The sequence below is a fragment of the Cibotium barometz genome, chromosome 62, assembly GCF_041138505.1.
Source record: "Cibotium barometz isolate CiBa-2024 chromosome 62, ASM4113850v1, whole genome shotgun sequence".
Lineage (NCBI taxonomy): Eukaryota > Viridiplantae > Streptophyta > Polypodiopsida > Cyatheales > Cibotiaceae > Cibotium > Cibotium barometz.
In genome coordinates, this window is record NC_141107.1 from 13089693 (window position 1) to 13112325 (window position 22633).

Consider the following 22633-nt stretch of genomic DNA (forward strand, 5'->3'; position numbering starts at 1 on the left):
ATCCATTTGATGTAAAGACCAACCCTTCACTGCAGCCATAGCAATGACAGCTCTCACGGTTGCCATTCTTGCAACTGGGCTGCATCATGTAACCTGGTGGCTGCATCATGTACACTTCTTCTTGCAAATCACCATGCAAGAAAGCATTCTTTACATCCATTTGATATAAAGACCAACCCTTCGCTGCAGCCATAGCAATGACAGCTCTCACGGTTGCCATTCTTTGCAACTGGGCTGAATGTCTCCTCATAGTCTATGCCATAAGTTTGCGCATAGCCCTTGGAAACCAATCTTGCCTTGTACTTGCTTACTGAACCATCAGCATTGTGCTTGGCTTTATACACCCACTTACATCCAATTGCCTTCTTTTCCTTAGGCAAAGGCACTAACTCCCATGTTGCAGTTGCATCCAATGCTCCAATCTCCCCATCCATGGCATCTTCCCATTTCTTATTTCCAATTGCCTCCTCAAAGCAAGTGGGTTCAACCTCCTGTATTTCTTTTACCATGTAAGCTTAATGATGGGCTGTATATCCAGCATATCTTAACCTGTCAATAGGGTATCTAACCATTGTAGACCTGCGTACACCTGGATCACTGCCAGGTGTAGACCAGTGATCCAGGTGTAGACCATGGCATCTTCCCATTTCTTATTTCCAATTGCCTACTCAAAGCAAGTGGGCTCAACCTCCTGTATTTCTTTTACCATGTAAGCATAATGATGGGCTGTATATCCAGCATATCTTAACCTGTCAATAAGGTATCTAACCCTTGTAGACCTGCGTACACCTAGATCACTGCCAGGTGTAGACCATGGCATCTTCCCATTTCTTATTTCCAATTGCCTGCTCAAAGCAAGTGGGCTCAACCTCCTGTATTTCTTTTACCATGTAAGCATAATGATGGGCTTTATATCCAGCATATCTTAACCTGTCAATAAGGTATCTAACCCTTGTAGACCTGCGTACACCTGGATCACTGCCAGGTGTCCTCAAAACAGCCCTGGTTCTCCTTACACCAGGAGTAACCACAGACGGAATGCCAAGCTCCTTATCAAGGCTCTGCTCAGAGCCACTAGAGTCACCATCCACATATGAGTGACCTGCTGACAGATTAGGCACAAAAGGTTGATCTACCTTTTCCTTCCCTTTCCGTAATACATGTGTACCTGCATCATTCCTCAACCTGCCTGACCATGGGCTAACATTGGATCCACTGATCGAGGACTCCCTAGGTCCACTCAACACCTGTGATTACTGCTCTACAGGTGGTGCTACATTAGCACTTCTTACATTTGCATCTTCTGTTGCCTTCACTCTACTGGTGCATACTAGCTACTCATCTCATCGTCGAAGACAACATCTCTGCTTACTCTCATCTCATGAGTGGTAGGGTTATAGCATCTATAACCTTTTTGCTTCATAGCATAACCAACAATGAAGATGCATTTCTCTGCCTTTGGATCCAACTTTGTTCTCACTTCATCAGGAACATGTACATATGCAATACACCCAAACACTTTCAAGTGAGACACATTCGATCTTATGCCTGTAAACTTCTGTTCAGGAGTCATACCATGAACAGTTGCAGTGGGTGTCCCGTTCATAATGTACACAACAGTTGCTACTGCTTCTGCCCAAAAGTAATGCGGCATATTCTTTTTAGCTATCAAGGCACGTGCCACTTTTGCAATGTGCCTGTTTTTCCTTTTTGCAACACCATTCTGTTGTTGCGGAGTGTACCTGCACGTAAATTGCCTCTTGATTCCCTGCTTTCTCAAGAAATCGTTGAACTCATTGGAGAAATATTCTCCCACACCATGTGATCTTAGGCATTTTATTTACATGCCTTTTTCCTTCTTGACCAAGGCTTTAAATCTCTGAAAGTGAGCAAACACCTCACTTTTCTCCTTTATGAAATAAACCCACACTTTCCTAGTGTGGTCATCAATGAATGTAACATAGTACCTGCAACCTGTAATTGTTGCAGTCTTGGTTGGTCCCCATACATGTAAATGTATGATATCCAATAGCCTTGCAGTCTTGGTTGGTCCCCATACATCTAAATGTATGATATCCAATAGCCTTGCACTGACATGCTTTTCATGTGGGAAAGCATGTTTGGCATGCTTACCAAGTTGGCATACTTCACATACGTTATGCATACCGTCAACCTTAAACTTTGGCAAACCTGCAACAATATTTTAAGCCTACATAGACTTCGCTGTACATTCACACAATACACTTGTGCCATATGTCAATATCTACAATGACACTTGTTCCATGCGCAAACATGGCTGCCTTTATCTCAGGCATGTTCACATCCAAAGTAAACATCCTGCCATTTCTGTTACCCTTTGCAACCAAGCGACACTTATTTGTTGAAGTCTTCCACAAAACATCCTTGAGGATTAAACCTGCTTGTAGACCTTGCTCAACCATGTGTCCAACAGAAACCAGGTTCTTTATTTTTTTGTGAACATGAAGTACATCAACCAAGTACTTTATTTTGCCATCCTACATAGACAATGGCACTTTACGAACATGCGCAATGGCATGCGCAATATCATCACCTGTTTCTACATAGCCTGTTTTTTCTATTTTTTGCATATCTCTAAACCACTCAGCATGACTGGTCATGTGGTTAGAGGTGCCAGAATCCACATACCATATTTCTTGAGATCCTGACACATCCCCTGTTTATGGAACTAAGCATGTGCTGCATTACAAACAGCTGCTCACTTTTGTCATCACCTCCATGTTTGCTAGATGATGCATAGTTGCCTGCAACCTCCCACTTCTAATGTCATTCTGTTTTTTGTAGAAGTCATTTGCCATGTGTCCTGGTTTGCCACAGTAATAGCACTCTATGCTATTTGCATTTTGATTTCTTTGCCAACCACCTCGGCCTCTTTGGCTCCCCTGCCTCCAGACTGCTGGCCTCTTTCACCTGTGTATGATTGCTGTGAATCATTGGAATGCTGTTGTCCAAAATTCTGATTTCCTTGTCGACCACCACCTTGGCCTCGACCACAGCCTCTACCTCTGCCTCTACTTGAATTAGAGTAGAAGGCCTGTTCCGATGTGTTCTTGCTTTGTGAAGAAGAATCCTCACCTAAAGCCTTTTCTTCTATGATCAGCATGAATATCAAGTCTCGAAAGTTGGGAATATTCTCCCTAAATGCAATGGAGGTCTTGAATGGCTTGTACTCTTTGCCAAGCACATTCAAACAGACACTCACCAAATCATCATCCTCTACTGATACATTGATAGACCCAAGGGATTCAATAATGCCCTTGATCTTTAAGGCACATTCATTGATGGACATGCTTTTCTTTTCCACAGTATGCAACTCTTGCTTTTATTGCAACTTCCTTGCCTTTGTGTTAGTTTGGTACATCTGAACCAGATTCTGCCATGCAATTGCTGGAGTGTTTGCATTATGTATGTGTCCTATCATAGTGTCTGTGACACTAATTGAAAGCCAGTACATGACTTTTCTTTCACCTCGATTCCAATCCTTGAATGCCTTTATATATGTAGGAGTGGCATTCTCCTCAGATAACTCTGGAGGCTCCTCATTGTCTCCTTCTACATAATCCCAAAATCCTTTACCCATTAGGAAGTTGGTCATTCTGAACTTCCACACAGCATGGAAGTTATTCTTATCTCCAGATTCTCATTAACAATTTGATTAATTCCGTCAGACATGTTTTCCTGCACAGTAATCAAATAACCTGCAAACAGACAACTTCTGTATGCAACCTGTAATATAGTAGTATACTGCAGTAGCGGTACTTCAGCACAACCTGTAAGTCACCAAATGTGACCAGAGTACATGTACATACACCCAGTATCAACAATACATGTGCAAACCCTGTCTGCACTTCCAAAATGCATTGCTACACTGCAATAACCAGATTTCAAGCAGAAACAGTTCTCTACCAGAACTTTTAGAAAATTGTCGAAAATACCTTGCAGCAGTGACAGTGACAAAACGGGGCCTATGTAACGCGCTCGAAATGCGAATCTGTCTGAAAAAACATTGACTGATAAGGACACCGATAAGATAGTAAACTTGCCCTGTAGCTCCGCACCTGTGAAGACAGCTCCTCAATTGGAGATGTGTAGCTCCCAGAGCTACTGAGGGGGTGTTGTACCTAAACCAAGAAGGGGAAAAAGATGATGATGCTCTTACCCGTGTATTACCGCTTCCTTCCTTGCTTGTTCTTGCCTCTTGCTTGCCTCCTTAGCTCTCACACGAACTAGGCTCTGATACCATAAAGAGAATGTGGGGGAGAGGGAGAGCTTCAAACCCTAGCAAGCAAACACACACACAAACACACACACACACACACACACACACACATAAGAGAGAGCAAGACACAAGAGAGAGATGGATGGCTGAATTTTCTTCTTCTTCTCTACTCAACTAACATAACATAAAAGATAAGAGTACACACTATAAGGATTAGTACTCAACTACTACAGCATACAAGGGTCGGTTTATAATGTGAACCCGACTAAATGAGATGGCGCTATAACTATGCCAGTCTCTAGTAATCCAAAATGGTTGTCACATAGCCTGTCATCCCACTGGCCGCATATCACCAATAATCTCACCAACCATGCTAGTGGTGTAGATGTGAGAGCTATCACCCAGGCGGGTCATTGGTGTCCGCTGTAGCACTAGTTGAGCTCGATATCTCAACAGAGCGCTGGGGAGAAGGAGAGCGAGGGAGAGAGAGAGTGAGGGGGGAATGAGGGTTCATGAAAGAGAGGAGGAAGGAGGGGGGGGGGAGAGAGAGAGAGAGAGAGAGAGAGAGAGAGAGAGAGAGAGAGAGCGGTTGTTGGAGAGAGGGGGCAAAAAGTGAGAGGGTGAGGGTGAGGAGGTGAGTGGGTGACGGCGGAATGAGGGTGTGATGGGGTGTGTTGGTCGGTGAGGTGAGGGAGAGAGAGGGGGTGGGTGGGTTTGCGCAGGAGTGAGGGGGTTTGGCGAGGTGGGAGGGGTGGGTCGGGGAGGTGAGGGAGGGAGAGAGTGAGGGGGGTGTACTAGTAGGGAGAAAGAGAGCGAGGGAGATATAGAGTGAGGGAGGGGATGAGTGGTCGGTGAGGGAGAGAGATAAGGTAGGGGGTGAGTGGTTGGTGTGTGAGAGAGATAAGGGGGGTGACGGTGACGGGGAGAAATATGTTTTTTTTGTTTAAATAATTAATTTGGCGCAGGGGAGCGAGGGTGGGCGCGAGAGAGAGGGGGGCTGGCCGGTGAGGTGAGGGAAGGCATGGTCGGTGGGGGAGGATGGAGTCGGGAGAGAGAGTGGGTGGGTGGTTGGTGGGGTGAGGGGGAGGGTGCGAGAGAGATTGGTTTGTTTGTTTGTTTGTTTTTTGGTTTAAAAAAAATCAGGGGTGGCATAGGGGGTGTGGGGTCGCAAGGAGAAGAGAGGGGAGCTGGGGGGGTCGTGGAGGGGGTGGGTGGTTGGTGGGGTGAGGGGGAGGGTGCGAGAGAGATTGGTTTGTTTGTTTGTTTGTTTTTTGGTTTAAAAAAAATCAGGGGTGGCGTAGGGGGTGTGGGGTCGCAAGGAGAAGAGAGGGGAGCTGGGGGGGTCGTGAAGGAGGGGGAGCGCGTAGGTGGGGTGGTGGGGTGCGTGAGGAGAGAGAGGGGGTGGGGGCGGTGAGTTGACACGGGAGAGAAGAGAGGGGGGGCACAGGTGGGGTGGCAGGGTGAGCGAGGAGAAAGAGGGGGTGGGAGCGGTCGGTGGGCACTGTGAGGGGGGGCTTGGTCGGTGAGGGGGGTCGAGAGGGTGCTTAAGGGCTCTCCCTACCATATTAAGCCACGTGGATGGGTGGGGTTTCTAGTGGACATGGATTCTACGAAGGCAGAGAGCTCCATCATGGGCCACTTTGAGACCTCAGGAACTAGAGAGTGAATAGCCCTCCATCATGTTTCAAGGGTAGGTAGGCAGGTACATGACGACGGTAGCACAAGGTGGCAAATTGTGCTCATGGTGGTGGCGGCACCCTTTGTGAGAGGAGGTGTGCGAGTGAGAGAGAGTGAGGGTGTGCGAGCAAGGGGGGGGAGTGAGTGAGGGGGGAGTGGTTGGTGGGCACCGCGAGGGGCAGGCGATGGGTGGGGTGGCAAAGGAGAGGGTGTCGGGTCGGGTGAGAGAGGGAGGGGGCTACTGGCTGCACCCGACAAGAGAAGGAGGGGGGAAAGATGCTGCACACGAGTAAGGGAGGGGTTGCTGGTCAGTGAGGAGTGGGAGGGAGAGAGAGCTACGGGGGGTGCTGGGGTCGTGAGGGGAGAGGGTTGGGTTGGTGGGATGAGTGAACAAGGGGGGGCGCTAGTGGTGTTGTCGGCCGCCCAGGTGAGAGGGGTCGATGCGGTGAAGGAGTGAGGGAGATAAGGGTGTGATGTAGAGGGGTGGCCGGTTGGGTGAGGAAGTGAGGGGTGGTTGGTGGGGTGAGGGAGCGAGGGGTGGTTGGTGGGGTGAGGTAAGGGAGGGGTGGTTGGTGGGGTGAGGTAAGGGGGGTTGGTCGGTGGGGAGTGAGAGAGGGGGTGGTCGGTGAGGTGAGGGAGAGGAAGGAGAGAGAGAGGTTAGTGAGGGAGGAGAGATGAGAGATGTTGCGGGTGTTTTTTTTGGTAATTAAAAAAAAGAAACTAGGAGGGGGGAGGTTTTTTTTTGAAAAAATACAAGGGTTTTTGTGGGAAAAAAACAAAAAATATTAAGGGAGGGTTTTTTTGTGTGGGAAAAAGAAAAGGAAAAAAATATGAAGGAAGATTTTTAAATAGAAAATAAATAAATAAATAATAAGTAAATAAATAAATAAATAAAATATGAAAGGGGATTTTTTTTTAAAATTTAATTTTTATTTTTTTTGTTCGAGCGGTGAGAAAGTTGGTGAAGAAGGCTGAGGGGAGAAGTGAGAGGGGAGGAGGTAGGGTGATTGGTGAAGATTGAGGCCACCCTCTAACCCACTAGAAGAAAAGAAGGAGAAAATGAAAAATGCAAAGAAAACCAATAAAGTGGTAAAAGAATTTTAAAATATGTACACCCCGTGTCATCCCCATGAGCGCTTGTGGGCTTGTCACACCTGAGGAGGCCAATACTTCTTCACCCTATAGCCGTTCACCCCGTGTCATCCCCATGAGTGCTTGTGGGCTTGTCGCACCTGAGGAGGCCAATACTTCTTCACCCTATAGCCGTTCACAAATGGAAGGAGGCACCTTGGAGAGTTTCTAGTTACACCGCACCCATGGGCAAGATCTCCACCACCCGGAAGGGACCCTACCAAGCATACACCAACTTCCGAGCCTTTTTTAAATATTTAGAATTATAGACCAAAGCTAAGTCACCTTCGAAGAATTGAGGAAGTCTCAAGTGTCGATCATGCCACGCTTTACGTCGAAGTTGCTCCACCTCTGTGGCCATCCAAGTGAGTTGAGAGGTCTCTTCCAAGACTTCGAGCTGCTCCTGTCGAGAGCGGTGTATGCAGGGTGATAGGTGGAAACCCTAGGCTGCCCCACTCTGGATGAGCCTGCATTAAATTCAAAAGGTAATACGGCCTTAAGCCCAAAAGCAAGTTGGAATGGAGTGTGTAAGGTGGTTGCCTTGTAAGTTGCGATAGGCCCACAATACACCCAAAAGGGCTTGATCCCATTGGTGAGAGTGCTCTTTGGCTACCCGTAAACAGGGACTTGCACAAGACCTTGTTGGTGCTCTCCACTTGCATGTTAGCCCTGAGGTAGTATGCACAGGACCTCTAATGGAAGATTTGATAACGTGCGAGTAGGGTATCTATGACTTCATAAAAAAAATGTTTCCCTCTATCACTGATAATTTCTATGGGACACCCAAACCTAGTGAAGTTGCTCTCATATAGGAACTTGGCCATTGTGAGAGCGGTGTTGTCTCGAGTGGCTCTGGCCTCGGCCCATTTGGTCACATAGTAGGTGGCCACCAAAATTTACTTGCAGCCAGGGGGGTGGGACTTTGGGGTGATCGGGCCCACAAAATCAATGCCCCACTTCTCAAAGGGCTCCCAGGGTGGTGAGGCATGGAGAGGCAAGTAGTGCCTACTATCTAGTTTGGGTCCAGACCTTTGACATATGTCGCATTGTTGCAACCACTTTCTGTAGTCAGAGAATAGGGAGGGCCACCATAGACCAAATTGCATGAACTTTCGGGCGGTGGTGACAAGGCCAGACGAGTGACCTCCACTTGGTCCAGAATGCGCATCCTCCATGAGGGGAACCTCATGAGGGTTGACACATCTCCTCAACATTTCATCCTTGCCCCTCTTGTACAACTGTCCAAAAATGAGACCGATAAGGCCTACTCTTAAGTAAAAGCCTCCTCTTTGCCTTGGCATCGGCATTCTGGGGAAACTTGGCTGTGCTCAATAGCATCACAATGTCCTCATACCAAGTAGGGGTGGCATTCACCGAGCATTCACCGTAAACAACATGCTGTCCAGGAGATCATCACAAATCCCATTATCTGAGGCAGGATCCCCACTTGTGATTCTGGACAGATGATCAGCAACCATGACATGACCATAATCTCAAAGTTAAATTCTTGAAAGAGAAGGAGCCATCTCTAGATCCTGCTGGCCACCTGGGCTTTATTTAACAAATACTTTAGTGCTTGATGGTCCGTGATAACCACAAAGTGATGCCCTAATAAATAATGTCTGAATTTCTGAAATGAGTAGACTATGGCCAAACAAACCCTCTCGCTATGTGCGCTAGCACTGATCCTATTGCTATTGCACTGGCATCCGTGTGCACATGGAAGATCAATTCCCAATTCGAGGTGATGAGTATCAGAGCATGCACTAGCATGTACTTGAGAAAAGTGAAGGCTCTCTCTTGATCGAGGCCCCAATGGAAGGGAACATCCAAGTGGAGCAAAAGCAGTTGAGTGGAAAACAAATATCTGCATACATGCAGACGAATCAACGTTGGTAGCCTATATGCCTGAGAAACTCCTGCACACCTTTAGGATTGGACAAAGGGCCTAATCTGAGAATAACAATGATCTTGTCAGGATCAGGAGAAAGACTATAGCCTATATAGCCTATATGCCTGAGAAACTCCTGCACACCTTTAGGATTGGACGGAGGGCCTAATCTGAGAATAACAATGATCTTGTCAGGATCAGGAGAAAGACCATTGGCTAAGATGATGTGACCCAGCAGGGCACCATGACCCACAAGGAAGTGGCACTTGAAGGGGTTAAGGCAGAGACCGAATACCTTGCACTTCACGAACACCAAAGTGAGGCAGGTGTTCCTCTAGAACCACCACCCTAAGCATGCCTTTTTTCCCATTGAAGTTAGAGAAGAAGTCATCCAAAAAGATGCGTAAAAAATCATTCAAATACTCCTGGAAAATCTTGGTGGCGGAATGAGGCTCGGGCATTGCAAAGACCAAAGGGCATCATCTTGTAGGCATATGTTCCCCATTGTGTGACAAATGTTGTCTTGAGCCGATCTTTCTCATTGATCACTACCTGGTTGTAGCCACTGAACCCATCCATGAAGGAATAGAGCACATGGCCGGCCACATCTTCTAGAACCTGCTCTATGAAAGGCAAGGGAAACCCGTCTTTGATTGTGCACTGATTGAGGGGTCTGAAGTTGACACATATCTTGATCTTGTTGGTCTTCTTTTTTTGAATCACCACTATAGGTGACAACCACTCGGAGTGCTCAATGGGAACGATGATACCTGCCTCTTCCATCTTGTCCAACTCTTTCTTCACTACCTCTGAATATTTTGGATTCATGTGCGATAAATGCCCTTCTTGACTCGCCGATTGCCTTCTTTTAGTGGAATTCTGTGAGTGCAAATGGTTGGGTATATTCCTAGGAGATCTTTGTAAGTCCATGCAAACACATCTTGGTGCTCTTTGAAAAAGTTGGTGATTCTCTGAAAGAGTGAAAGGGTCCTCCTAGACCCAAGCTGCCACCAAGATGGGGCGTGGCTCCTTTGTTGTGCCCAGGTTCAGCTCTCTCACCTCCTCGTGGTAAGTGGTGGGTGGAAGAGGAGCAGTGCCGAGTGCTGCTTGATGGAGAGATAAGGGGTCATGGGCTAGGGTGATGTCCAGAGGGAAATCACCAATGCATTCCTCCATCCAGCCCCAGTGGTTGGGTATCTCTTCTACCGGCAAGCTTCCTCCCTAGTCTTGAGGTGCTCTACTCGCCTCTCCTTGCAGGTACGTCTAGGAAGGGTTATAGGTGGGTCTGATGACTCCTCTTGAGAGACCGTCTTGCAAGGTTGTCGAGAAAACTCAGGTTTCCCTAGACCTATGACCTCTATCTCTTCTTGTTGAGACACTGTTGCAGTGGAGGAGGCCAGGGTGAGCAAAGATTCTATCCAATCCCGTACTGCTGCTTCTTTTGAGAGCTCTTCTTCTAAGGACACCTCATAAATAGGGTCTGGGTCCAAATCCACTATGTCCACCATATTACACTGGAACCCCTCATAGGAATTTAACCAATTCCATAGAGGTTCTGCCACCTCTCCTTCTGAGCTGAATGGATCTTAGGCCTCATCCTTTGGTAACCCTTGCCATTCCTCTTGCTCTTCCTTGTCTCACTAGATCCTTCCTCTTGAATGGGAATCATGTCATGTAGGGCAACACCCCGTGCACTCTCATCGGGGCCTTTTTCCAAGGGCAAGGCCACGGTCCCCTCTGGGTTAGGGATATGCAAGTTGTCCCGACCCCAATCATGGATCACCTAAGCTGCCCTCTCAACCAAGGCCTTCCAATGAGCAAGCTATAAGCCCCTTGAGCTGGTGGGACGTCTAAGACCACAAAAGTCATTTCGCATACTAATCCCTCAAATTTGATTGGAACTTGCCTGACTAGTCCCATGGGCAACACTTCTCTCTGGTTTGCCACTCGGATGGCGAAGGGAGCTGGCTCGAAAATTCGGAGACCCAAGACTTTCCTAGTAGCTTCAAGCATGATGTTAACCCCAGAACCACCATCCACAATGGCCCCTGTAATTTGAGTTCCTCCCACAGAGACTGTCACCCTTGGGCTTCGGTGATCATCCACTCTTGGGACAGTGAGGCATACCCTTGCTTGTTGCCTCTTGGGTTGTCGCCCACTACTACTAGATGTGGCTTCACCCCTAGTTGCCTTCGGATCCATCTAATGCTGGACCAAACCTTTTAATTGCTCTCCTATTTCTTGGCTTAAACCACATAATTGAGGAAGGGTGATTTCCACCTTTGCTCGCCAACTTTTCCTCCCAACTTAAATTACTAACCTTGGGTTGGGTAGACTCCTCATCCACCTTTGAAGGTGTGGTGGTTGGGGGAATGACCAAGGTAGGTGCCGCTTCCTTCTCCATGGTGGTGTTTGAGTGAACTCCTCCACAGCCTCCTTATAAGCTTGTTCCACCATAGATGGGTAAATTGCAACATCAAGAGGGGAAGTTGGTGTCTTTCGGGCTCCTTGGGACTGGGTGACAACCACCACTATTAGAGTGCCAGCAGTGGGAGGTGGCACCACTGCCACTATTGGAGTGTCAACCTTGGGAGATGGCACCACTGCTTCCACCATGTTAACTAGTGGGGTTCTAGGACAATCCCTGGTGTAGTGGTCTCGGCTCTCTGGGCAATGGAGGCATGGGGCGAGCCCTCTGGTACAGTGCATTGAGCTTGCATGTGGCCGCTCCTCCCACAACGGTAGCATATAAGAGGTCGGGTGGGGTTGTTGGGAGGACGATGATTGGCGAACCTTTGGTTAGGCCGAGCCCCATACATGTTGTTAGCGACTGGATGTACTAGAGGGGCTACCGCATAGACCACTGAGGGTGGTTTTTGATAGACTTGGGGTGTTTGTGGGACCGGCACGGGTGTGGGAGGTACTACTGATAGGTTGGGAGAGTGCTTGCTTGATATGGGATTTTCATAGGTAGGGGGTTGTATGTTAGGGTTGCTCCAGGATGAGGGGTATTGGTGTATGCTACTGTGGCTACTTGAGGTCCCTGCTGGTAAGATGATGTGGCCTGGGCGGTGGAGGGGTTTGTACAAAAGTAGCCATGGGGGAGGGAAGGGTATATGGGGCAGCTAAGTAGGAGGGACGACCAAACCCAGCACCCTTCTTGAACCCTCAATTAGCTGGAGTAGCTACCCCCGAATCCCAAGCTTATATTAACCTTGTCCCCACTTGGTGGTTAGGGGCCTGGGCAGAAGTTGAAACACTACTGGTTGGGGTCACCATGTAGTCTTCAGTGAAGGGATTAAGTGGGGAGGCACCTTGCTTAAGTTGTTGTTGCATAAGGCGAAGTCCTTTGAGGTAGTAACATTCCTTGTCCTCATGGCTCACCTTTGAGCAAAATGAGAAATATTTCTTGGTGGGACAATCATTTGGAAGATGGCCTTGCGAGCTACATACCAGGCACCATGGACTCGGCTTGGGATCTTGGACCTTGAGCTGCTCGATCTCATTCCTGAGCGCTGTCACACGGCCGCGTCCTCTTGTTTGTGATCTTTTGAAATCTTCAAGCTCCTTCTTGAGCTTGGATAGCTCATCCATGGAAGCAGATGTAGAAGATACTGTCAGGACTAAAGGAATAGTTGGAGGAGCCAAAGACATGCCGGGGATAAGTGGGGACCAAGAGGTACTCTGCTCCGCCCATGAGGCAAGCATTATCCAGTTGTGTAGCTCTGTCTTGGAAGTCTTGCAGGGTGCCTTGGGGTGGAAAGGTCTCTCTCATCTTCATAGCTATTTGAGTAGGGAGTGCTCGAAGCACCCACTGTTGCAGCATGTAGTTTCCAGGATCTTAGGGTAGCCGAGCGACTAAAACTTTAGCTCTTGTGTGACAAGTTGGGGGGCCACTGACTCCCCCGCCTTCATGGAGAGTTGGTTGAGCTCTTGAGTAATGAGGTCGAAGTAGTTCCCCGGCCGAAAGGTAGCCAAGAGTTGTAGCCTGAGGGTGGCTCAATCCGGGAAGTGGTTGACAGGAAATTGATCATACCACCGGTTGGCACTTTCTTCTAGTGTTGTCGGGAACAAGACCAAGCGTGCATCATCTTGGTTGAGACCTCTTGAGTCACACATAGTGAGGAACCACCACACATGGTCTTCTGCATCTTCAGTGATGGTACCTTTGAAGGTGGGTAGCTTAACTTGCACGTGGTTAAGGAAAGTAGCCAATGGCTCTGGCCCTGGAGTTGCCATAGGGTTAGAAGAGGAGGATGCCGAGGGAAGAGTAAGGGAACGAGGAAGAACCCTACGACGACTAGTTCGAAGAGGAGAATGAAGGGGTGAATCCCCTCCAGAAGCTCTAGTCTTCGGGGGCATGCACAACACTCCTCTCACCACGATAAAAAAATCACCAAAAAAGAAAAATAAAAAATTTTGAGACTATCCTTGACCTTTAGGAGAGTCCCACCATGATCGCTAAATTTTGTCTTAGCAGTCGACCTCACTGGTTAGACATGCAAGACCTATGCTCCACACTAACTATCGTGCTCTCTAACCACCACCTAACATCGCAGTATCGCTACAGGCCTCACACTCACACCGCACACCATTGAGCTCTCACTCACCTCGCCCACACAGAGAGAGAGACAAAAACACCAACAAAGTGCAACACTGTATATCAAGATACTGAAAGGAATGGTACAAGAAAGACTCTGCTCTCATAGAGAATGTGCTACAATGAATGTGATACAAGAGAGAGTGTCCTTGTCCGTGAGAGTGTGTCCGAGATTATGTATCCTGCTGCCGAGAGAGTGCTCCCCTTATCTCCTCCTTGGGTGTCCTCCTCCTCGGGTGGTGCTCAAGAGGATCTCTCCTTGCCTTGGGAAAGGGAGAACTTGGCTTCCCGTCCACACATGTACAAGCCCATCTTTATGCATATATAGTCAAAGTAGCAATACAAGAGACAGAGCCCACATGTTTTGAGCAGCCACTTGGACATAAGCAATGGGAGGATGGCATAGATGCCATGGATGAAGAGATGGTTGCATTGGATATAAATGAAGCATGGGATTCCTTTGCCTAAAGAGAATAAGGCAATTGGATGCAAGTGGGTCTACAATGAAAAGAAAAATTTAGATGGGTATGTGAGCAGGTACTAGACAAAAGATTGGTAGAGCCAAGGGATATGCATAGATGGCATTCAATATAAGGAGTTTCACTTAACCCAATTCTAGGGTTAACAAGAGCTACCACCATTATCTTACATCAAGGAGTCACGATAGATACACCAAAGGGTCATACATTCAAGATATGAAGCAATAGTGTCCAAAGCTACAACTTGGGCAGGCGCCGTAATGGTGTGACAGAGTATTTATGGCGATTCTCGCTTTAAGAGCGTGTGCTAGCAAGTTAGGATGAAGTCCTAAGTGATGTACTTCATGGATATATTATGAGAGTAGTCATTGTAATAGCATTAGGCCTCTTATGAGCCTAAAAGTGCCCAGTCGGCCACATTTTAAGTGGGTGTGAACACTTATGGCCATGTATATAAGTGAATTTCTCTCATAATACAACATACTCTCCCATTGTGCAATTGAGTCTTGCTCTTGCTAATCCTCTTGCTAATCTCTCTCCCTAATGCATGCTAGTGAGTGTGTGTGAGTGAAGTGAGGTGAGAGGAGGGACGAGTACCCGTAGTGCAACGCGGTAGTGTGACAACGCTCGTGGGAGGCGTGCTGGAATTGCTTCTCAAGGAAATGTATAGCTTGGAGACCTCAAGGGTTATAAGCTCGACCATTGGAAAGATCCTCACTCACGACAGTTGCGGTTCACCAGGTAATCTCTTTTTGGATGTATTTCAAGGAGGGTTAGGGTGAGCCTTAACAATTGCAAGGATGGTGAAATCATGATGAGAGCAGTCATTGTTATGGCTACAACTAAGAGATGGTCTTTACATCAAATGGATGAAAAGAATGCTTTTTTACATGGTGATTTATAGGAGGAGGTCTACATGGTGCAACCACTAGGATATGAGGAGCATGCATATTGTGATTTATAGAAGGAATTCTACGTGGTGTAGCCACCAGGACACCCATATTTTGGTTGAAGGTTGTGTGTAAAGCCTTGTATGGTTTCAAGCAAGCACCTAGAGCATGGTAAGACAAGATAGGAGAGTATCTCAGCACTATTCAATTTCATATATTTAAAGCATATTTTTACTTTATGTGAAAAAGAATGATAAGGGTAGTGTTCTAATAATAAATCATCTATGTTGATCCCTTGATTGTCAAAGGGGAAATTAATGTTGATATTCATGTCATGCTCCTTTACGAGAAAGATTAAAATGAAAGATTTAGGTGATGAGATAGTTCCTAGGTAAAGAGGTGATTAGATCACTTGATGGGATTTGGCTTTTGCAGAGGTAATATGCTTTGGACATGTTATCCAAGTATGAAATAATATGTTATAAACCAATTTTAATGCCATTATTGGAGTAGAGAATATAAAATTGGCAGTAGATACATGTGATCTTTTGGAGGACCTTGCTATGTACATGTGTATTGTAGGGAGTTTGATCTACATGACTATCACTAGGTCAGATTTGAGCTATGTTGTTGGATTGGTGAGTCAGTTTCTGCAATCCCCAAGGAAACCATACTTGGATGCACGGCTAGGAGGACACTCAGGTACATAAAGCCCATAATACATTATGGACTTTTCTATGAGGCTAGAGTATAAGTACAGATACATGGATATATAGGTGCAAATTAGGTTGAACAAGAGATCTACTAGCGGTCTCATGTTTTCTTTTAGAAGTGGTGTTGTTAGTAGCTGGAGCAGCAAGAAGCAACCACCAACAGTTACTTTGTTGAGTATAGAGGATGAGTATAGGGGCATTTCTATTGTTGCAATAACAATGTGTGAGGGTACAACACGTATAGAGCAAGGGGGAGAGCATGTATATTAGAAAGTGTAATATAAAATCAAAGATAAGAGTTTAAAAGTATCACATCGACCTTGGAAGAGAGAGAGAGAGAGAGAGAGAGAGAGAGAGAGAGAGAGAGAGAGTACATATGGCAAGCTTGTAAAACATCAATTTGCATCTTGTTTATGGCATATTATCATTCTCCTTCATAGGAAGTTATACATAGACCACTAGGCAATTCATGGAAGAGAATCAAGCAATAAGTGATTGTTGTGAGTTAAAAGTTGTCAAAAACATTAATGTATTTGGCAATTGTAGATAACCTTAAAAAAAACTCACGCCCTTGTAATTCTAGGTTTGACCACAAGAAATCATTCACATAATTTTAGAAATACATAACGATGAAAAAATTGTTGCAGTGCTACGTAAATTTATAACACTAAGCAATTGTAAAGCGATAGTGTCAAAAAAATAAACCTAACCCACAAAAAACCATCTCCCAATTTGAAGCAATAAAATGAACACAAATTTAATTAAACAATAGTAACATCATTGACCTTTTAAGTCATCCATCATGATGTATGGTAGTTGTTTCCAAGGTAAAATTCATGAATGTTTGAACTCTACAATTTTGAAACTCTACAACTCACTAGTTTAATGTTCAATACGAGTTTCTTTGTCAATCTTTAGAAAAGTCCAATGTGCGCTTGAGATAAGTTTTGTTTAGGTATAATTGACTAATTGTTTAAAAGTCTTAATCAAGAGAAAAATAAAGTATGGACTGCCCATTGAACATTTGCCACAAAGGTTAAGTTTACATCAAAGCTATCCATGAGAGACGTAAAAATTATGATGCATCTACCTCGATTGACAATTTGCTATCTTTCAACTAATGATTTAGGCTTTCCAAAAGTAAGAACAACACTCTAGGTGTAAAGTTTCACAAACTTTCACAATTCTATGGTCTGGAAAGCATTTCAAAGAGCACACAATATTGACACAAAGCAATGAAAGGTTTCATACTTGAAACTTGTACATTATTTTCCATGTGGGTTTTTGTTGTGGTCAATTGAGGGCAGGAGAAATGGGTAGCTTTCTTTGTTTTCAAGCAACCCTATTACCTCCAAAAGGATGGCTAAGACCAAGCTCTTCTTTAGTGGGAAGGGCTACTAGGGTAAGGTGGAGAGCTTAGAGCATTGTCCCAAACGAGGCCCTTGTAACCAATGATCATATAATCATTTCATGAAGATTCACGTTTGCACTCTCCATTCTTTGCAGTTCTTGTCCCTATTAAAAACTTATCAAGATGATGGATGGTAGGCTTGCGATCATTTCAAGGCCATTGGGGACGAGACTCTTAGGAGGGGCGTAGGAGAAAGCATAAGCCCTATGTTTAAGATTTGTTGATATTTTGAAAGCTTGGAAGGGTGGAGCCTTTGAGGAAGAAACCCCAACACACACGGACACAGAAACACACACCCGCTCTCCCCTCTTCAAAACACGAAAAATAAAATAAAACATTTGAAAAGGTAGACCATGGACAATTTTGTAAATGAAAAAAATATTGTGAAGACACATTACTCACACCACCCCAATCTTGTGGAAAGAAAGGAGGACTCACACCATCCTTGGTTAGAGTGTTTTCCACTAGCCAAGATGGTTGACGCCCCTTGTGCCCATGCCTTAGCCATGGACTCTGGACAATTCGAAGCCCCCCTAATGACGAAATGAAATTCGGGTGGCACACCGTAATGTTAAGTTGACCTTGCTGTTGATGGAACTTTAAAGAGCAAGTTTTTTTTGACAAAATTGGAGTAAAGTAAAAAAAAAATAAAGCAAAAAAGATATTCTGTGTTTTTTTTTGACAAATTGGAGTAAAGTAAAATAAAGCAAAAAAGATACTTGTCTCGAGACGAGGACACCAAGGGCCCGGCTCAAAAATTAAGGTAAAGGCCCAGGGATGGGTCCCATTAGACAATCTATGATTAGTCGGGTGGGCCCGTGGTTTTATTATAGGCACAAACAATGTTTTAAATTTGGGCAAGTTGAAAATAGCGAGTTGATTTGGATGGATATTATGCATTCGCGCGGGGCCCCAGCACGTGTGGTGGACGGGGTCCACCGCCCCGCGGGATGTTAATCATAGCTCGACCTGGGCCACGACGGCAAGTTGGGTGGCTAAAAGGGAGCCAATATATCTTTGCCACGGAGACAGCGTGGTCCTTCCTGAAGTGGCCACGTGGATTGTCAACATCATTGCGGCCACGCATGCAACTGGTGACGTGTTTCAAATGGATCGCAGTTGTGCTCTCTGCACGCTGTCGACATCATTGCCGCCACGCATGCAACTGGTGACGTGTTTCAAATGGAGCAGTTGTGCTCTCTGCACGCAAGCCCTAGAAGGCCACCTGGTCTTGCTTCTGCTTTTGTTATGTAGATTAACGACCCTGCCGTGTTGACTACTCCGCCTTCAGAAGCAGGGGTGCTGAGGGACATGGTGGACCCAGCACCGGCGATGCATGTGGTCTGACTCACGTGGCATGATATCATTTCGGCCACGTAAGCACACGACATTGTCACAGCATAGAAAAACTATTATTATTTTTGGTCTTTTTAATCATCTATATTTTGTCCTCTTACATGTAGCCATTCTCAGACTCTGATAGCTTGAGCTGAGAGCTACCCACCGTCACAGCCAGCGTTTACAAGTTTCTTTCGTCTCCATTGCCGGTTCCTCTCTGTGACAAGGTAACGCTATTCTTCTCCACCACTTCTACTCCTTTTGATCTTCTCAGCTAATCTGTAACATGCTTTTGCTGTTGCGCAGAAAGATCAGAGAGCAGGTTGTGCAGAATTATCAGGTTGGAATCAATGGCTCGCCTAAGCGGAGTGAGCACAGAGTTGTCTTCGGCGAGGGATCGTCTGTCTGCTGCTACAGTAGGGCTGGGGAGTATCCTGCGCGATCAGAAGATCTTGTCTAGCACAAGCCGTGCCAATGTGCTTCTTGGCCTCGCCACTACCCCAGCACGTTCCCTCTCCAAATCTCCTGCGCGCTCAGTGGCCTCTTCCCCAATTGAACCCAGCGGTCTTCTGGAAGCGGACGATTCTGATGAATTTAAAGAAGAGGATATCTGGGCCGCGGACACAAGATCAAGCTCAGAGATAAGAAGTTCACAGTTTCTGACAGAGCAATTAGGGTTTGGTCATAGCAACGGCTATGGCCATGAATTAGGGCTTCCCCATGGCCATATCCATGATCGTGGGCATGATCCAGGGTTTCGCCATAGCCATGGTCCTGATTCAGGGTTTTCCCATGTCCATGGGTTCAGCCATAACCATTCCCGTGCTTATGGTCATGGCCATGGCGCTTCGGATGTTGCCAAACAGAGACTGAATGCTTTAGATGGCAAGAGGGCTTCCAGACGCCAAGCTGAGAAAGGTTTTGGCCTCACCGATGCCTTAGCAACTGCTGGCTCTGTGGGGCTGTCTCCTCTTTCCAGAGTGTCTGAGAGCCAAGCTCACCAAACACTGCCACTGTGGCCTCCAACTGCTTCTTGGATGATACCCCAAGTGGAAAACTCTTCAAATGATCCTACAAGACGACATGTGGAGCATCAATCTGCACCTGTGAATGTGCCTGATTGGTCCAAGATTCTTAAAGGAGAGGCAAGAACAAAGGGCAAGAGTAATGACATTATAGAGAATGGTGAAGATGATGAGGATGAAGAGAGAATGCCCCCTCATGAGCTACTTGCCAAAGAGTATGCCCGGAGTCAAATGATCACTTTCTCTGTATGCGAGGGCCAAGGGAGGACCCTCAAGGGTAGAGATATGAGCCGTGTGCGCAATGCTGTGTGGAGGCAGACAGGGTTTGCTGATTGAGATAGTTTTGATCTCTCCATTGATTTTGTGTCTAGATGCATCCATGTGTATTGTTATGCACACAGAAAAACTGTTTGCTGAAGCAATGAACTACTGGATGCAAGTCAATGGCCTGGGGGTAAAAGTTATGGAAACATCGCATTGGAGACGATATCAGATAACTAACGCAGTTAAAGTTAAATGTTTTGGGTCAAGGAACAAGGAAATCTATGTGGAATATGTGGCATCTGTCAAAGCATAAGTATGGTATCTGTCAAAAGCATAAGTATGTCATTAAGACGAACATCTGAAGAACACAAAGTGAGCTTTTTCTGGGAGAGCCCTGCTGCTGGTTGAAACTTGAAACCTCTGAAAACAAATAAAGTGTTTGCCATGCACATGAAAAACACGTGGCATTGGAAAAATTTTATTCTTTGTAAGTGTGTGTGTGTGTGTGTGTGTGTGAGAGAGAGAGAGAGAGAGAGAGAGAGATTCAATATATGTTCATAATTCTCCTGTTATATCTGTGCTACTTTCCATTGCTGTCGAAGTTTACCGGTTTGCGTAATGCCATTAAAACAAATTAAGTTTCTCAGTTCATTGATATGGCTCTTGTATGTCCTCCTTGTATTAAATCTCTTCAATCTGAGCTTTTGCATAATGTACATTGTTTTGTTCTCTGCTTGAGGGTTGGGGTTAAAGGGCTTAGGGTAACATCCAAATGCCACTGCATCATTTGAAGTGACAAGTGTTATACCATTGTGGTCATCATTCAAGTGCGGGCAAATCTCGATCATCATTCAATTGAGGGCAAATCTGGGTTTGCAGTGTCAATACAAATTTTACATGCAGCATGCTTACATAACTTTATGTACAACCATGTGATGAGAAGGTACTTTTTGCTTTGATTAGTATCATGTATTGAGGCCTAATATGTACTAGTACAAACCATATTAACTTCATCCTAGGTTATAAAGGCATCATGACTGATTGCCAATAAAGCTAAACAAGGTTATAAGTGCGTCATGAGTAGGAACTAACCGCAACTTTTGAGGGTCGGAGCTACTTTGGAAGTGGTAAGGTCATGAAATGTGGAGTCAAGAACAAGGTATGGTGGAAGTGAGGACTCGAGATAAGGCAATTGAGAGGATGCATCCGTAGATTGCCCCACTTTACCTACTCCCACCCTGAATATCATGCACTTAGCCCATCATGTGGGCGCATCAAATGCATCGAATGGACCTCCTTGAAGAATGTAGGTTCAAGTTGTGGATTCTCCCAGGAATGGAGAGAGAGCACACAGCCTGCCTATACTTCAAAAGCATAGAGTTTTGTCTCTGTAGAGGGAAAAGGTCAAGTGGTCCCGAATATTCTCCTCATTGAGAGAGCTCATACACTCTTGACAAATGTGGGAATGCTGATAACTTAATTGCAATGAATGATAGGAGCTAGACTAATAGCCAAGGGTGATTTCTGAGCCTTGGCCATAAAAATGTAAACACAAGCTCCTTGTGTACAACTTATTTTTGGCATTAAGCAATTCAAGTGTGAATGCAGTCATTTTTGGCATTAAGCAATACAAGTATTTCCCATTGTGAATGAAGTGTTATGAGCCCTGTACTCTCGCCACTCATCTTGACCTGTTGCTTATCTCATCTCTTGCTAGATTTGGTCCAATGCATGCTTGCAGATAAGGGAGTGTTTTGAGGCTTCTCTTTTCCCTCTTTGAGTAGCTAGGTAGCCATAGGAAGGATAACAAACTCTTCTCTCGGTCAAGATAATATTAGTTCACCCGATTGTCTCTATGGTGCAACAATATAGGCAATGTTAGGCGAGCGCACACACGTGTGGAAGTTGCATTGTGGTGTAACAATGTAGGCAATGTTAAGTGAGTGCACACACATGTGGAAGTTGCATTGCGATTCCTCCTTGAACACATCCTATGATGTTGCATCATGACTGTCCTTCTTGAATAGGGATGTCCTATGTTGTGATAGAGACGACAAAACTAATGGCCGCCCCCACCACTAATCGACTGGCCACTCTACTAGTAGCCAGAGGCCATGCCTACCTAGCCCGTCTAGAGAGGCAGTTTTTCTATGCCCCCACTTCCAAGATCCTTGCACAAGTGTTGGCCTTTTGACACTTTGGTACACCCACCCAAGACACACTGGTATTTTCAGCTCTACGGTTGAGTAGCATGACATTGATTGTTGGAATTAGGGTTGCAGGAATGCACACACAACTTCAAGAAGATGAGGAAGCTTGAGCACAACACAGTAGTGTATTATGAGTGCCAAAAATGAAAGATAACAAGCCCTGGAAGATAATGGGCGTATATACAATGCACGGGGGAAAAAACCTCCTAGTGAGGGAAAAAGTGCCCCGGCGGTCCTAAGTGTGTTCACACACATCACTACTATAATATGGTAACAAATCCCCCCTGGAGTGATGCGGTGAACAAGAGCTAGCACTCATGTATAGGGAAGTGTCTAGCTATGTGGACGAATCCACAAAAGGGAGTAAGCCCAAAGCTTTGCGAAAAGCTTCGAACTTCTCACGAGGCAGAGCCTTTGTGAAAAGGTCTGCAAGGTTATCCTGTGTTGGCACATAAGCCAAACTGATCTCTCCTGCAGAGAGTCTCTCCCTGACATAATGGTAGTGCACCTCAATGTGCTTCGTACGAGCATGGAACACTGGGTTCCGCGCAACTGCCAATGCGCTCTGACTGTCAGTGAAGATGGTGGTGGCAGATGGCTGCCCAACACCCAAATCAGCCATAAGGCGTCTGAGCCACACACACTCAACCGTAGCTGTGAAAGCTGCCCTGTACTCAGCTTCACAACTAGAAGTGGCCACAGTAGGCTGCTTCTTGCTCAACCATGATATGCATGAGCTTCCAAGC

At 45.9% G+C, this 22633-nt stretch overlaps 1 protein-coding gene across 1 annotated transcript; it reads left to right on the forward strand.

Annotated features, from left to right (window-relative positions):
• Window positions 1-18503: 18503 nt before the first annotated feature.
• LOC147604152 (uncharacterized) lies at window positions 18504-20153 on the forward strand. Its single transcript, XM_086795407.1, has 2 exons — window positions 18504-18615; window positions 18695-20153. Exon 2 carries the CDS (start codon window positions 18739-18741, stop codon window positions 19747-19749), a length of 1011 nt encoding a protein of 336 aa, XP_086651533.1. The 5' UTR covers window positions 18504-18615; window positions 18695-18738; the 3' UTR covers window positions 19750-20153.
• The last annotated feature ends 2480 nt before the right edge of the window (window positions 20154-22633 follow it).